The 14,238-nt window shown below is 31.4% G+C and overlaps 2 protein-coding genes across 7 annotated transcripts; one reads left to right on the top strand and one right to left on the bottom strand.

The window, feature by feature from the left end:
• Nucleotides 1-266: 266 nt before the first annotated feature.
• On the bottom strand, nt 267-2,815 carry LOC133704552 (heterogeneous nuclear ribonucleoprotein 1). Its single transcript, XM_062129410.1, has 6 exons — nt 2,657-2,815; nt 2,522-2,562; nt 1,968-2,131; nt 1,627-1,726; nt 1,330-1,499; nt 267-1,078 (listed from the first exon to the last, which is right to left on the bottom strand). The coding sequence occupies exons 1-6, from the start codon at nt 2,710-2,712 to the stop codon at nt 563-565; spliced, it is 1,047 nt and encodes a 348-aa protein (XP_061985394.1). The 5' UTR covers nt 2,713-2,815; the 3' UTR covers nt 267-562.
• Nucleotides 2,816-8,838: 6,023 nt separating this feature from the next.
• LOC133697229 (uncharacterized) lies at nt 8,839-12,197 on the top strand. Of its 6 annotated transcripts, none has more exons than XM_062119783.1 (8): nt 8,839-8,966; nt 9,269-9,413; nt 10,375-10,481; nt 10,595-10,636; nt 10,718-10,805; nt 11,405-11,498; nt 11,699-11,802; nt 11,900-12,197. In XM_062119783.1, the coding sequence occupies exons 2-8, from the start codon at nt 9,283-9,285 to the stop codon at nt 12,021-12,023; spliced, it is 690 nt and encodes a 229-aa protein (XP_061975767.1). In that variant the 5' UTR covers nt 8,839-8,966; nt 9,269-9,282; the 3' UTR covers nt 12,024-12,197. The 6 variants fall into 6 exon arrangements, with proteins under 6 accessions (XP_061975767.1, XP_061975968.1, XP_061976049.1 ...); XM_062119984.1 differs by having other exon boundaries at nt 8,846-8,966; nt 9,274-9,413; XM_062120065.1 differs by having other exon boundaries at nt 8,857-9,010; nt 11,408-11,498.
• The last annotated feature ends 2,041 nt before the right edge of the window (nt 12,198-14,238 follow it).

The following is a 14,238-nucleotide window of genomic DNA, read 5'->3' as shown; positions in this document are numbered from 1 at the left end:
AACTCTCACATTTTTAGGCAGAAACCTATGGTCAATTCTTGATAGATAAGAGTTGAACATCTATTATGTTTCCTCATTGGCATCAACATAGATCACCTAGTCCGACAATACCTTGTGCGAAACAGGTACTAACCATAGAGGCATCTCTAGAAACAAGCTAAGAATAAATGTTAAAGTTAGAAGTCTGGCTGCTAATCAGATGCAAAGAGAGAGCCAATAAAATATAAATACATCTAATCTAGATCAAACTTAAAGACATGGCAACATACTCCGAACCAAGATGCTATAGTCTATAACACAATCTGAAACAACTACAATAAGTAACCGAGACAACCAATAACTTAAGTGAAGCAAAAACTAAAGTCTGCTAGCCACCATACAATAGAAGAAATAGTCTAATTAAATAGGTCTTCTGATCCTTAAAAGCTTTCCTCACTTGATGTGATAGTAGACTTCTAGTACATGTGGAAAGTGCCTATCCATTCACAAGGCTTTAAACTAGAGTACCCTGTTTGAAACTTCTAGGCAAAGCTTAAGGAACAACTGCATGAAAGTGCTCTTTCTACCTTGCATAAGGATGGTAACGACTACTGCCAGTATAGCCTCCCCTTCCATACAGCCCACCTGCTCCTCCATAACTAGTACCTGGACCAGATTCATAAGCACTGGTATAACCAGAAGCTCCATAATTTCCATATCCCTCACCTCCTCGACCATATCCTCCTAAGCCACTAGCACCATAACCCCCACCGAAACCACCTCCATAAGGCGGATAGCGACCAGAATAACCAAGGGAGGCTTCAGCTCTGTAACCTCCTAGGCTAGTCCCTCCAAAATTTCCATAGCCACCACCAAAGTCCCCACCACCACTACCATAGCCATATGCACTACTGAGTCTACTAGACAGGCCAGGTGTCCTATAAGGGCCAGGCCCAAACCCGCCATCAAACCCCCCATACGGACCATTGAACCCACCATAATTATCACTATTGAAAGAACGACCCCTAGTATTGCTACCGTATGAAGGAGCAGATGGTGGGTTTGAGGCTTTCTTTGGTTCAGCTTTCTTGATCTCCACCTACAACAAAGCAACTTAGTTAACCTAGGTTCTGCAGCAGACAAACTAATGTGAGCCCCTTCCTGAGATCTATACCTGTAACGATCTCCAATGCTATATTAGAACAAGAATGCTAAAACTTAACTACATACATGAGGAAAAATAACCATTGTATGACAAGAAAAAAGAAAACAAATGCAATAATGCATGTTGCAACATAACAAGGATCTTTTTACATTCTTCTTTCTTGGAAACACTATAAACAAGCTTACCTGGGTACCAGCCATATCAATCATATTTCCGTTGGATAACATTTCATCAACAACTTCTTCACTGTCAAAAATTATAAATCCAAATCCACGTGAACGGTTGGTTTCATGATCACGTATAATCTGGTGTTCAACTACTTTCCCATATTTGGAAAAAAAATTCTGAAACTCATCTGAAAAAAATAAACATCCCAAATTAGCAACGGTCTAGAGAAGTGCTGCATGAACTAAATAGGGAACACAGCTAGCAAACTATCACCCTGTCAACAAAATACATCAGCAGAACCTAGCAGTATTTACCTTCAGTCACAGAGGATGGAATCCCACCAACAAAAATCTTCTTTGTTTTAAAATCCTTTGACTGCCCAGAACCTTTAGGAATAGTCCTTTTAATCTCAACCTGCTCCATTGTCCTTTGTTAGTCTCAAGGTGAATTTGAAATTATGATATCAAACTACTCTATCACAATAACTGAAGTTGAACAATCAGACCAAATTTTATTACTCTGATCACATCATAATGCATTGATCAAAAGTACAAATAGGTGCATCCAGACAGGAAATCGCTAACATCAGAATGCCGTTTTTAAGGTACTCTTTAACGAACAAAGTGATGTGGAACCTTTAAGAGGGATAATATACCTGTTTTCCATTAATCACATGAGTGTCTTCAATAACCTTGTCAACAACAGAAGGATCAGCATAGGTTATAAATCCAAAACCCCTAGGTTGACCAGTGTACCGATCCTTCATAATAACAGAATCAGTAATCTCCCCATATTTCCCAAAGTGCTTGTTAAATGTAGCTGCAATTAAATCAATACAATGTTAGGGAAAAACCCAAAACAACAAACCAGCACCCAACAAACCTCAATTCCGAGAAATATGCACTAACCAATTCCATAGTTTCAACAATCACACAGAATTAATTTAAAAAAAAAATTATATTGCAATAATCCTTTCAAATAATATTCATCCATTATTCAATTACAGACTACGTAGATATAATAAGCAATAACCCATAAACTCAACAACAAAGTAATACCCACCACAAAATCTCAGTCCCATCAATCTATTTCAACCAGCTTCAGAATTTCAACAACCCAATAAAAATAAAAGATTTACAGCAATCACCCCCTTAAAACATCACAAACTAATCAATTCAATTTTGAATAATAAAAGCAATGATAACTCACCATAAGTGGTGTCTTTCGCCAATCCTCCAATAAAAATCTTCCTGCACACCAAATAAAACGCAATTAGGACATGAAAGATTCAAATCAGTTTGATTCACCAATTTTCTCAGAAAAGAAATCAATAGAAATACGAACCCGGGGCTGGCTCCATCGCCAGTGTGGGGATTGTCGATCTTTGATCTGGAACCCATTATCAGGCCGTTTGCTTGTATGCTTTTTTCGAGAAAAATTGGATCGATTGATTGAAGAGAATGAGAAGAGAAGCCTAGGGTTTGTATATATATTGAAACCCAAGGAGATCTGCTGTGTGTGGTGCCTTGATTGCTTTTTATATGAAAAGACGATTTTGACATTCGTTGAACTATAAATTGACCGATGTGTCCAACCGACTTCACCTGGGCGGACAAGGACCGGAAAATTGACCCGCTGAGTCGGTTGGTAAATGGACCGTGCTCAGCCTGGGCATTTATCCATCTGGCCAGCTCGGGCCGTCCACTTGCTTTTTTTATTTTATTTATTTACATGTCCATAAATAGATATTATCATTGTACCCGAGTTTTATTAGAATAACAAAAATATTATTAAATATAATAATAACCACACAATTAAAAGGACTTCGTAGATAACTACTAAGAGGGCGTTTGGTAGCGAGGTTGCATCTGTGTTTTTAACAAAACACAGATGCAACCCGTTTGGTAAAGAAAAAAAGCAATTGACTATTCATGGGATCCACGGCATTTCAGCGTCCAAAACGCAGGAGAAAAAAAAGCAGACGAATGCTGCTTCCTGCGCATACTGCTTCCTGCGCCCTTCGTGCTAATTAATTAGCACACGAATAGTGTAGCATGGCTACACTGTTCACTGAACAGTGTAGTCATGCTACAGGTCAGACCGATTCCGGTTCAGGCCGGACCGGTTTCGGTTCAAAGTTTAAAAATGCATTGAACCAGGTCCGACCTAGTAAAATGAAAAATAAAAATTATTTTTTATTTTTTAATTGTGTTTTATTCAAAAAAACTAGTGTTTAACATTATTCAATGACACTGCATAAATTACAGAGATCGCTTGATGAGGTAGCATTTATAGAATTTGATCGCAATTCCAATTTTATTCCAGATTATATTTTACCTGATGTTGTTGCGTGCTTAAAAAACAAAAAAAACTGTAGTCCTTGTCGTATGTATTTCTTACGTGATGGAATTGTAGATAGTTTAATGGAACAATAAAAAATATTTTATATAAAGTGTTATTTATTTTATGATGTAATAACAATAGTTAAATTCACAATATTTAAATTAAAAACCATCAATATAAATATATATTTTTAAAAATTATTTTATAACCTCAATTTCAAAAGCACTCTTAACCAAATATATTAAATTACTTTTTCTTCGAGTGTGTTTGGTATTGCGGTAGCAGTTGTGGTTGTGGTTTGAAAAAAGTTGTTTTACAAAAAGTACTTTTAGTTGAGGTTGGTTTGAAAAAAATTGGTGTTTGGTTAAAACTATGGTTGAAATTGAGATTGAAGAAAAAGTAGTTTAATGTGTTTGGTTAAAAATGCTTTTGAAATTGAGGTTATAAAATAATTTAAAAAAATATATATTAATATTGATGGTTTTAAATTTAAATATTGTAGAATTAATTACTCCTATTACATCATGAAATAAAAAATACTTTTTATTATTTCATTAAACTATTTATAATTCCATTACGTACAAAATTCATCCGATAAAAATTACAGTTTTCATAATTTTTTTAGCGTAGATAAATATTATCAGGTATAAAATTGATATTACAGTACGAGTGAATTTAATTAATTCATTTTATACTAATGTTTTTTTAAAATACAAATGTTAAAAAAATTTATTTGGCTGAAAAAAAAAAATTCACGTGAACAGTGCAATTCGCACTGTTCACATGCTCCACTGTTCAGTGAACAGTGGAGGCATGATACACTGTTCAATGAACAGTGTAGCATGGTTGTTCTCAAAGAGCCGCGCAAAAAAGCAGCATTTTTCTGCTTTCAAATTGCCTGCGTTTCGCACGCAATTTGTTGTGGGACCCATACACAGTGAACAGCTTTTTTTCCTTAACCAAACACTGAGCCAGTGCGTTTTTGAAGAAACGCAACCTCTACCTCGTTGCCAAACGGGCTCTTCAACCTCAATTTCAACCACAGTTTTAACCAAACACCTATTTTTTCAAACCAACTTCAACTAAAACTACTTTTTATAAAACAACTTTTTTCAAACCATAACCACAACAGCTACCGCAATACCAAACACACTCTAAATTTATTGGTTTTACTTAAAAATAATTTACATGTCAAAATTATAAAGACAAAAGCGATCAACTTTATATAAGAAAAATAAATAATTCTTACAATTAAAAAATATATATCAATAATAATAGTAATATGTAAATTCAATTTTATTTTTCATTAATAAATAAACTAAAACATTAATATAACTTCTAAGAAATAGGTTAATCTCATTTGTTTTCCATTATATGCGTGTTTATATACCACGAACATTAAATAATATAAATTAAACTTTTAAATCACCATTAACTTATATATTACTTTATTGGCTTTTTATATTGAACATCAAAATTCTAAGAATACTTTAAAATAGATCAATAAAAGCTAATGATTAAAATTTTAAAAATAATAAAATCACATGAAAATATTATCGAGATCCTTAATATAAAAATATAGTTGTGAAAAATAATTTAAAAGAGTTTTCTTTTAATATTAGTGGTGATGGTAAAACATAATAACTTAATAAATCAAAAGGAATATATATATAAATATATACACACACTAATGATTAAAAATTTTAAAATAATAAAATCACATAAAAATATTATCATGATCGTTACTATAAAAATACAGTTATGAATAAAATCTTATAAATCATTTTATTTGAAAGAGTTTATATTGTCAAAATAATTTTTTTTTAAATCTAAACTCTTTTAAATAAAATAATTCATAAGATTTTTATTCATAACTGTATTTTTATATCTATTCACCTCATCATCCCATGTATAGTTAATAATAAATTTACATTAAAATTCAACAAATTACTAAAATTGACATTAATTAATTTTTTTACATAATCCTTTTAGTTAATTTTTTATATTATTTTTTACTAGAGAAAAATATTTATACCCTCTTGAAAAACTCTATCAATATTAAAAAAAATAGTGAAACAATATCATAATTTTTTATTCATATTTATATCTTTAATTTTTTTTCTTATATATATATAACTCTTTTAAATAAAAATAATTTATAATAATAATTGTTACACCTGACATCGCGGTGACTCACCTTCTTTTCTATAGAAAGGGTTTTTTATGTATGAGAAGGGAAAGGTCTTAACTTCATGAAAATGAATCATCACTTAGTATTATGATCACTAGAAAACCCTAATTGATTAACAAATATCTATGGTAAGAGATTGGTTATGCTATAAGAAAGATTATAACACCATAAAACATCTTATTTAGAGTAAGTTGTATTGTTAATCTTCATTTTTATTCCTTACAATTTGTTGTGCCTAATATACCAGTAATCTATCTATAAGGTAATAATAGGTCTACTGTTTTAAGTTAAATCTTGGGTTAAAAGTTAAATCTAGTCATTATATGGTATAGTTTATTTTTATCACTCCTAGTTATTATATTTGGATAACATTTAATGAATTGACAGTTCAAAGATTAGTTACTCATAATCACAACATATGGCTGATTATCGATCAAGTTATGTTAGTGATAAGGTTAAGAAATTAATTGATTTGAAGGAAGCAAATCAAGTTCAGAACATTAGGGCCCAAAGAAATTTATGTAATCAAAATGCAAAGGTGGATGGAAAACAAAAAAAAATTAATAATATTTGTTGTAGATAGTATTTTCAACAATGACAAGCTTTTCTTCTCTATTTCTATATTAGAGGAGTCAATAAAGTACAAAGGCACAATTTTCTTACATGGTAAAAGAATGGCCAAGACGTACATCGTGGGGTGGAGCGACACTTCTACAAGTGATCAATGTGGGAGAGGTCTTAATCATGCAATGTAGGTGTAATTTTTTTTAAAAAAACATGGTTGGGAACCACCCTATTAACATTTAATATTAAAAAAAACTAAAAGGTATGACTAATTTACTATAACCACACTCACAAAATATTATTCATTAAAATAGTATTTTGTGTTTTTTTAGTTTTAATTTTTTAATTTCACCTTTTAATAACATAAATTTATTTAATTACACCCTTCAATATTAAGTTGTTTTGAGAATTGTGCTTTGTAATTTTATTTTTATTTTTTTGTTGGGTTATATATAGGTCTCATTGATTTAGTTTTTCTTCCTCGATTTTAACCTTTAACATTAGATCTATTGAAAGTAGGGATTCATTTTTTTTTTATTTCATTACTCGAGTCGCAGGTTTGACATGTTAGCCTGAGTTGATTTGAGATATTTTTTTAATCTTTTTTAATTTAATAATTTTTTTTCAATTTCATTTTCCAACATTTGGTTGATTAAGAATTAACTTTCATAATTTATTTTGATTTTCTTTCTATAGAGTTATTACGGTTTTATGACATTATTTTTTTTTTGCTCCTTTCTATCTCTCTCTCTTTTAAATTCATTTTCTTTTCAATTTTGACTTCAACATTCAGCTAGTTGAGAATTGGGTTTCATGATTTTATTTTTCAATTTTCTTTCTATTAAGTTATCCTGATATCATGACTCGAGTCACATATTTTTTAGGTTAATCCAAATTGACTCAGGTTTTTTTTAATTGTTTCTTTTTTGATTTTGTCCTTCAATAATTGGTAATCTTGCTCGCATAACTCGAGTTGTAAGTTTAGTTGGTTGAGAATTGAGCTTTATGATTCTTCTGATTTGCTTTCTATTAAGTTATCTTAATCTCATGACCTCAGTCACAAGTTTGTCGGATTAAACCAAACTGACTCTGATCATTTTTCTTTAATTTTTTATTTTCCATTTTGTCTTTTAACAATGGATTGGTTTAGAGCTGGGATTTGTAAATTTTTTCAATTTGCTTTTTATGAGGCAATCTTATTCTCATGACTCGGTTTGCAGGTTTTATAGGTATGCCCGGGTTACTCCTGTTCTTATAACTCGCATCGCGAGTTTGGTTTGTAAATTTTTTGTGTTTTTTAAATTGATTTTTTTTTGTCCTTTAACATTCTTGCTTATTAAGAATGTGTTTACTAATTTATTTTGCTTTGCTTTTTATAGGATTATCAAGCTCTCATGACTTGAGTCACAGGTTTTGCAGGTTAGCTAGGGTTTGTCCAGTCGATTTGATATGTAGTTGTCTTAATTTTTTTTAAATAGTGTTATCTCATGTGTCATCAACTCAATATTTTAAAAAAATATCGCCTAATATGTATTAGATTCTTAATTCATTGTTGATTTTTCTTATGTTAAGAAACACATTAGCAATGCTTTTATATTTTTTTCTTACAATTTTAAAAGAAAATGATCTGAACTATGGCAGAACACATGCAAAAAATCTAGTGAAATTGATACAAGAAACCACACTATACAATTAGGAGTACACTGGTATATTTCTTTGATTGTTTTAATACAAGAAGGAGAAAATATTTACATTAGATGTACATAATGTTTAGTAGATAATAGTTTATATGCTCACACTATATTGTGGGGAATCTAATTCTTTTAAATATAAAAAAATATTATAGTTATCGGGAGATTCTTTGGCATTGTTATTAAATCTAAAAATATAGTTTTGAATTTATTTTTCATAAATTTTTTTTTTCTATTAATGCTTCTCTTGTTTATGTTAACTAACATAATATTTTAACTAAAAGCATTGTTTTTATTTTTAAAAAATCATGATTCTTAAAGTAAGTTTTTTAAAAATATCAAAATAGAAAATCCATATTTTGTGTGATTAAGAACTTAAAAAATCGTAAAACACCACTTTGAAATTTAGCAATGAACTAATTTATGTAATTAAAAATTTATAATTCTCCTAAAAAATGTAAGTGAAAAATTAAATTTTTTGTGAGATATAGTTTTACCCGCAGCAAAGCCTAATAATCTCAATAATAAATAACGTAAGCTTAACATGCTACTCCAATTTTATTTTATTTTATTGTTGATAAAGGTGGGTTTAATATATTATTTGTAGACCAGGTCTCGAATTTAAGCAAAAAGGAAAAAACATTGGGCTAGGCCCAAGGAAATAGGTTTCCCTTCTACTGATGGGCCATTGCCACCCTTTTATTTTCAGTTTTATTATATTTTCAAGAGCCAGTCTAATATATAGCCCAACACAACCACTTGCGCTCCATTCTCTCGTCCTCTCTCTGCCCCCCCTCTTGCTCGCTCGCTCGCTCGCTCCCTTGAATTATCGGTGAAGAAATCAAATTGGGAATTGAATCTAAAGGTTAAACCCTAATTTTCTGTGTTCATCATATTTCGATTTTACAGGTATAGTGAATACCAGACTTTGACCTTTTCTCTCGATTGGGGTACTCAATCAAACCCTAACCTATTTTCTTTGAGCGTGTAATTAATTTTCTTTTTTGGTTTCTGAGAAAGTGAAGGAAATCGAGTTTTCTAATTTGAAGCTTCAAAGTCTCATTCTTTGGACTGGTTGATGATGCATATTCTTATTCGATTATGAAATATTCAGTTTCAGATTATTTTTTTGTACTAATATTTGTTTTTTTTTTGGGTAATTGAAAGGTTAGATAGTAATAATGACAACTGCAGCTAGACCTACATGGGCTCCTGCAAAAGGTGGTAATGAACAAGGTGGGACTCGTATTTTCGGCCCATCTCAGAAGTATTCGTCAAGGGATCTTGCTGCTCATACCACTCTAAAACCAAGGTAGGTCTTTCTCAGCTTCCCTTGATTAGGAAATTTTGATTTCACTTGAACCTGCTTGTAATTGGGGTGTTGTTAGTCATTTATTTAGGTCTTAGCAACTTATGCAAAATTTTAAACTGTACTTGTTGCTGGATTAATCTGCTAGCTTATTTTGTCCACGTGATTGTTTCTTGCTCATGAATGATTGTAATTTCTGTAGTAGAAACATTTACCTAGGAGATTTCCCGTGAAATGGTATAAAAAGCCTTTAAATACATCCGTGTTTGAACATTAGACCAAATGAAATTACAAGATTCCTTACTGTGCTGTTTATAACTACTTTCTCTAAACAGAAGATTGTGGTACGGGGTTCTCTTGCTGTGCTTCCCTTTTTTTATCCCAAGAGAATCTGTTTGCTGTAAAGTAGTTGAAGATGATTTTAGGGGATGGGGACTTTTGCTCAGATCCAGAGAAAAGATTTGAGTCCTCTCACTCTCTCTCTATGAGAGAGAGGTGGAAGAAATGAAAGTAGTTTTCATTTTGTGTCTTCTTTTTTGTTTGGGGGTTGGGATATTGAATAAGTCCCTTTTATGTTAGATACATTATCTGCCTACTGTACAATAGTTCAAGATGCAATTTAGATACTTTAGTCCAGGTCTTGAGCAAAGTAAAGTACTGTGTTTGGGCGGGAAGAGCTGTTTTATGTTATACACATACCACTTCAGTGTTTCTCATGTTTTTCCCTTGTTTGCTTGCACATCTGTGTGTTAGTGGTTGTACACATGCACATCTTTCTGCTTTTGTATTGAATCTTCATCTGTATTTGATTGGCATGCATATGAAGTAATATTCTGTTAAGTATCATTCCATGTAGATCTTTATGCTGCCTCTCTCTTTTTTTTTCTTTGTAAATGCCCTTAGAATCTTCCCTTTTCCACAGAAAATCATGACCTTATTTCTGATTACTGTGTGTGCATCACAGAAAGGAAGGGCAAGACACCAAGGAGGAATTGCTGAAGAGGAATCTCCGTGAGGAGTTGGAAGAGCGTGAACGGAGGCATTTCTCATCAAAGGATAAGTCTTACAATGGTAATATACTTACCAGAGAAGAATTTTTTTTTGTAGCTTTGTGAATTCACTTATACCCTTTGATGGTTAAAGCTTGCTAGTTCGCAATCTGAATATTCAGTCTATTATTGCAGATGACAGAGATCGTAGAAAGGGTAATCATCTTCTCTTGGAAGGTGAGTTCACCAGCTCTTCTAAACCATACTTCAAATTAATGAGTTTTTGCATCACCTCACTAATTACATAAGCTATTGCAGGGACAAAGAGGGACACTGAAGATCGTATCATACCACGAAGTGTGGATGCTGATGATTCTGATGTGGAAGTCAACAGTGATGATGATAGGTCGCTACTTTTGGCATTTAAAAAATCGAAGTTTAATTTGATGATTGAATTTGGTGAACCCTTGTTCGATGGTTTACAATGTGTGATTTGTTATGTTACTGTGTGCATGACTGTTGCTGCTTGCTTAGTTTCCTGGAGTAGAGGTCAATTGAACCTTAGTGCTACTTGCTTAGGCTGTGGAATATTTATTTTTATGCAGCTGTGTTTTCTTTTTTGTGCAAAAATATAAATAAATGCTTATTATGTGTCAATTTGTTGGTGTCCATTGCTTATCCACCATTTCTTTTTTCTTGCTTTTCATGATAGTTTAGAGGTGCTTTGAACCTGCATGCTTTAACTTGTAAGGTCCTCAGGCTTGAGTCCTTTTTTATGTATTTATATATAATTTGTTCATTTTGGAGCATGTAAGGTCTTTGGTTGCTCTTTCTAAAGCTTTGGAACTATTTATAGGTTAGAACTTAGAAGAGTCAATCTCAACTGTGATAAAGGTGTCTGTATTTGTCTGTCAGTTGTTGCAATGTCACTAATGGTTTTACAAGTTGCAGTGATGTTGCTTTTTGGATATGTTGTGTCATAACACTGTCTTCTCTTTCCTTTAGTGATGATGACGACGACGACGAGGATGACACAGAAGCTCTCATGGCTGAGCTTGAACGAATAAAGAAGGAAAGAGCAGAGGAGAAGCTCCGGCAGGTAACTTCTTTTTGATTGCTTGATTATTTGTTTTTATTAAATGAGGAAGAAAGAGCAAGGAGAACCTCCATTAGGTAACCTGGCAGTTGGCACCATTAATATTTCTTCTCATTAAAGCTTGGTGATTAATTCACTCGTGCTAATAATAATGCTGGCGTGGGTTTCATGAGCAAGGATTAATGTGCTTTATTTTTTTGCAGGATCAACTACAAGTAGCTGAAGAGCTTAAAGCCAAGGAAGAGCAGCTTCTTAGAGGAAATCCACTGTTGAATAATACAACCACCACCTTTAACGTGAAAAGAAGGTTGGTGGCTGAAAGATTTCAATCAAGACTCAATCTATATGCTATCTTTTTTCTATCCAATTGAACACCATTCTAATTCCTTGTATCACTGGCTCAGGTGGGATGATGATGTGGTCTTCAAGAACCAGGCTCGAGGTGAAACAAAGACTCCTAAGCGCTTCATCAATGACACCATCAGGAATGACTTCCACCGAAAATTCCTGCAGAAATACATGAAATAATTGTCAATCTCGTTAAATCTGAAACCCATTATGGACCAAGGTTCTGGTTTTGAATGATTGTATCTATTTAAAGTATTCTAACCTTTTGTGCTGATTTCTATGTTGGGTTCTCTCGGATATCAACATGAAAAGAAATATTGCTCAATATGAATCTTGAGCCGGATATTCGTCGTATGTCTTTTTTAAATGTGCTCACATGTAGCAAAACCTTAAAGATAGGTGTTTTTTGCCCCGTCTGCCATCGTTTTTCTGGATGGGAAGTTTTGTGATGTTTCAGCAAAACTTCCAGAGGCAAGCGGTTGACCTAAGAGCTCGATGTTGTGGACATGTGGTACTTGCAGCTGTGCTATTTCTCCTGTTCTCTAGAACAGAATAACCTTTCTTGGAGAAGGCGTGAACCAGGGTTTGCTTGCGCTTTCATAACGAAGCTTTAAATGGAGTTTAGACCGAAACTAGATTTGTGGGCCTGCGGCAGAAACATTATTACTTGGTGTTTGTCTTTTAGATAGTTTTATGGAAATGGATTGAAAAAAAAAAAGTTTATAAAAATAATTTTAACTGAATTTAGATACATGTTTGGTAAAATTGTGGTTAAAATTTATATATAATAAAAAACATGTATAAAAATAAAAAACATGTATAAAATATTTAGATAAAATATTTTTCTGGTTTGTGTTTAAAAAGTATTTTTGAAAAAATTTGAATTTGAATTTTATTTTTTTCTTTACTTTAAATTAATATTTTTTGGTATTTTCAGATTATTTTGATACGCTGATGTTAAAAATAATTTTTAAAAAATAAAAAAAAATTATTTTGATGCATTTTCAAGTGAAAATCATTTTGAAAAGCAATCGCAATCACGCTCAAACACTCCTCGGGGGAGTATTTATGAAACTAAGTTAAAAATATATGTAAAAACTGCTGTATAAAACCTGCGTTTCAAATTTAATTTTTTAATGGGTCATGTAGCATAAAACACAGTTTCTTTTGTTACCAAATATGTTGCTGTGTTTGTTGCACCGGTAACGTGAAAGCTAGTGGAAAATAAATACACTCTTACTGGTAAAAAAAGACACGAGGGCTACGCAACTGTGTTTTAAAAGAGTGTTATAAAAGACTTGACTGATCAGTAAATATTGGTATAATTTAATTACATAATAAAAAAAATAGGTAATGACAATCAATTAACCATCTTAAGCTAAAAAAAAAAAATCATGGTAATCTTAAAAAAGTAAAAAAAAATTAAGCTAAGAATCCAGCTTATCAAATGTGAAAAAACTATTTTTATTTTTTTAAAAAATATTAACTTAAATCAACTTTAAGCAAGAATACCAAATATACAAAACGATGAAATCTAATATATATATATATATATATATATATATATATATATATATATATATATATATATAACAAAACTCTGCGACTTGGATCATGTTAATAAGACAACTCAATGAAAAGCAAATCATGAAACATTATGAAGCTCAATTTAACTACTTAATGCTGGAGAATGGAACAAAAACAATATTAAATTTTTAATAAAGTGACCCTAAAAAAAATAAGTCAACCTAAGCTAACCAACTAAACTCACGTTTTAAATGATGGGACCATGATAAAATTCCAAGTAATGCGATCGAGATAAACGAATAAAAAGAAAATTATGAAACCCAATATAAGAAAACCTCAACCTTGAAGAATGAAACAAAAAAAGAAAATTAAGTCCAAACAATATAATATTAAATGATGAAATAATAAAAAAAAAATAAATTTAAAAATTTTACTGAAGTAAATATAAAAAATAAGAAATACAAAGATCCAAGATAGCCCAGGTCAATTTGAGATTTCATAAAAAAAAACCCTATAGAAAGTAATTAAAAAAGGAATGAAGCCTAATTGCTAGTGATATAAATACTGAATGATGAAATTTAAAAACAACATCAAAAAAATCAAGCAAACTTAAGATAACTTTCTAGACTCAAGCTAATGTCTCAAACTTGTAACCAATAAAATTATGGACCTGAGTTGAAATAAAAAGCTCAATTCTCAACCATTTTAATATTAAAGAATGAAATTAAAAAAAATCAATTTAAAAAATTAGTGAAAGAAAATTAAATAAAGAACAACAAATAAAAAGACCTAAAATAATTTGAGTTATTTTCAAAATCATCAAAAAAATTCTATAGAGAAAGAAAATAAATAAAAATAACAAAGCTCA

Source organism: Populus nigra, chromosome 1 (assembly GCF_951802175.1).
Source record: "Populus nigra chromosome 1, ddPopNigr1.1, whole genome shotgun sequence".
Taxonomy (NCBI): Eukaryota; Viridiplantae; Streptophyta; class Magnoliopsida; order Malpighiales; family Salicaceae; genus Populus; species Populus nigra.
Note: the sequence above shows the minus strand (reverse complement) of the source record. Positions and strands in the feature narration are given on the sequence as shown.

Bases quoted from the DNA above. Each gene is read 5' to 3' on its own strand.
- LOC133704552 (XM_062129410.1), bottom strand. From the start codon at position 2,712: ATGGGTTCCAGATCAAAGATCGACAATCCCCACACTGGCGATGGAGCC. The intron at 2,563-2,656 runs GTTCGTATTTCT...TTTGGTGTGCAG, and splicing joins GGCGATGGAGCCAGCCCCGG to GAAGATTTTTATTGGAGGAT. The intron at 2,132-2,521 runs GTGAGTTATCAT...ATTTAATTGCAG, and splicing joins GGCGAAAGACACCACTTATG to CTACATTTAACAAGCACTTT.
- LOC133697229 (XM_062119783.1), top strand. From the start codon at position 9,283: ATGACAACTGCAGCTAGACCTACATGGGCTCCTGCAAAAGGTGGTAAT. The intron at 11,499-11,698 runs GTAACTTCTTTT...ATTTTTTTGCAG, and splicing joins CAGAGGAGAAGCTCCGGCAG to GATCAACTACAAGTAGCTGA. The intron at 11,803-11,899 runs GTTGGTGGCTGA...TCACTGGCTCAG, and splicing joins ACCTTTAACGTGAAAAGAAG to GTGGGATGATGATGTGGTCT.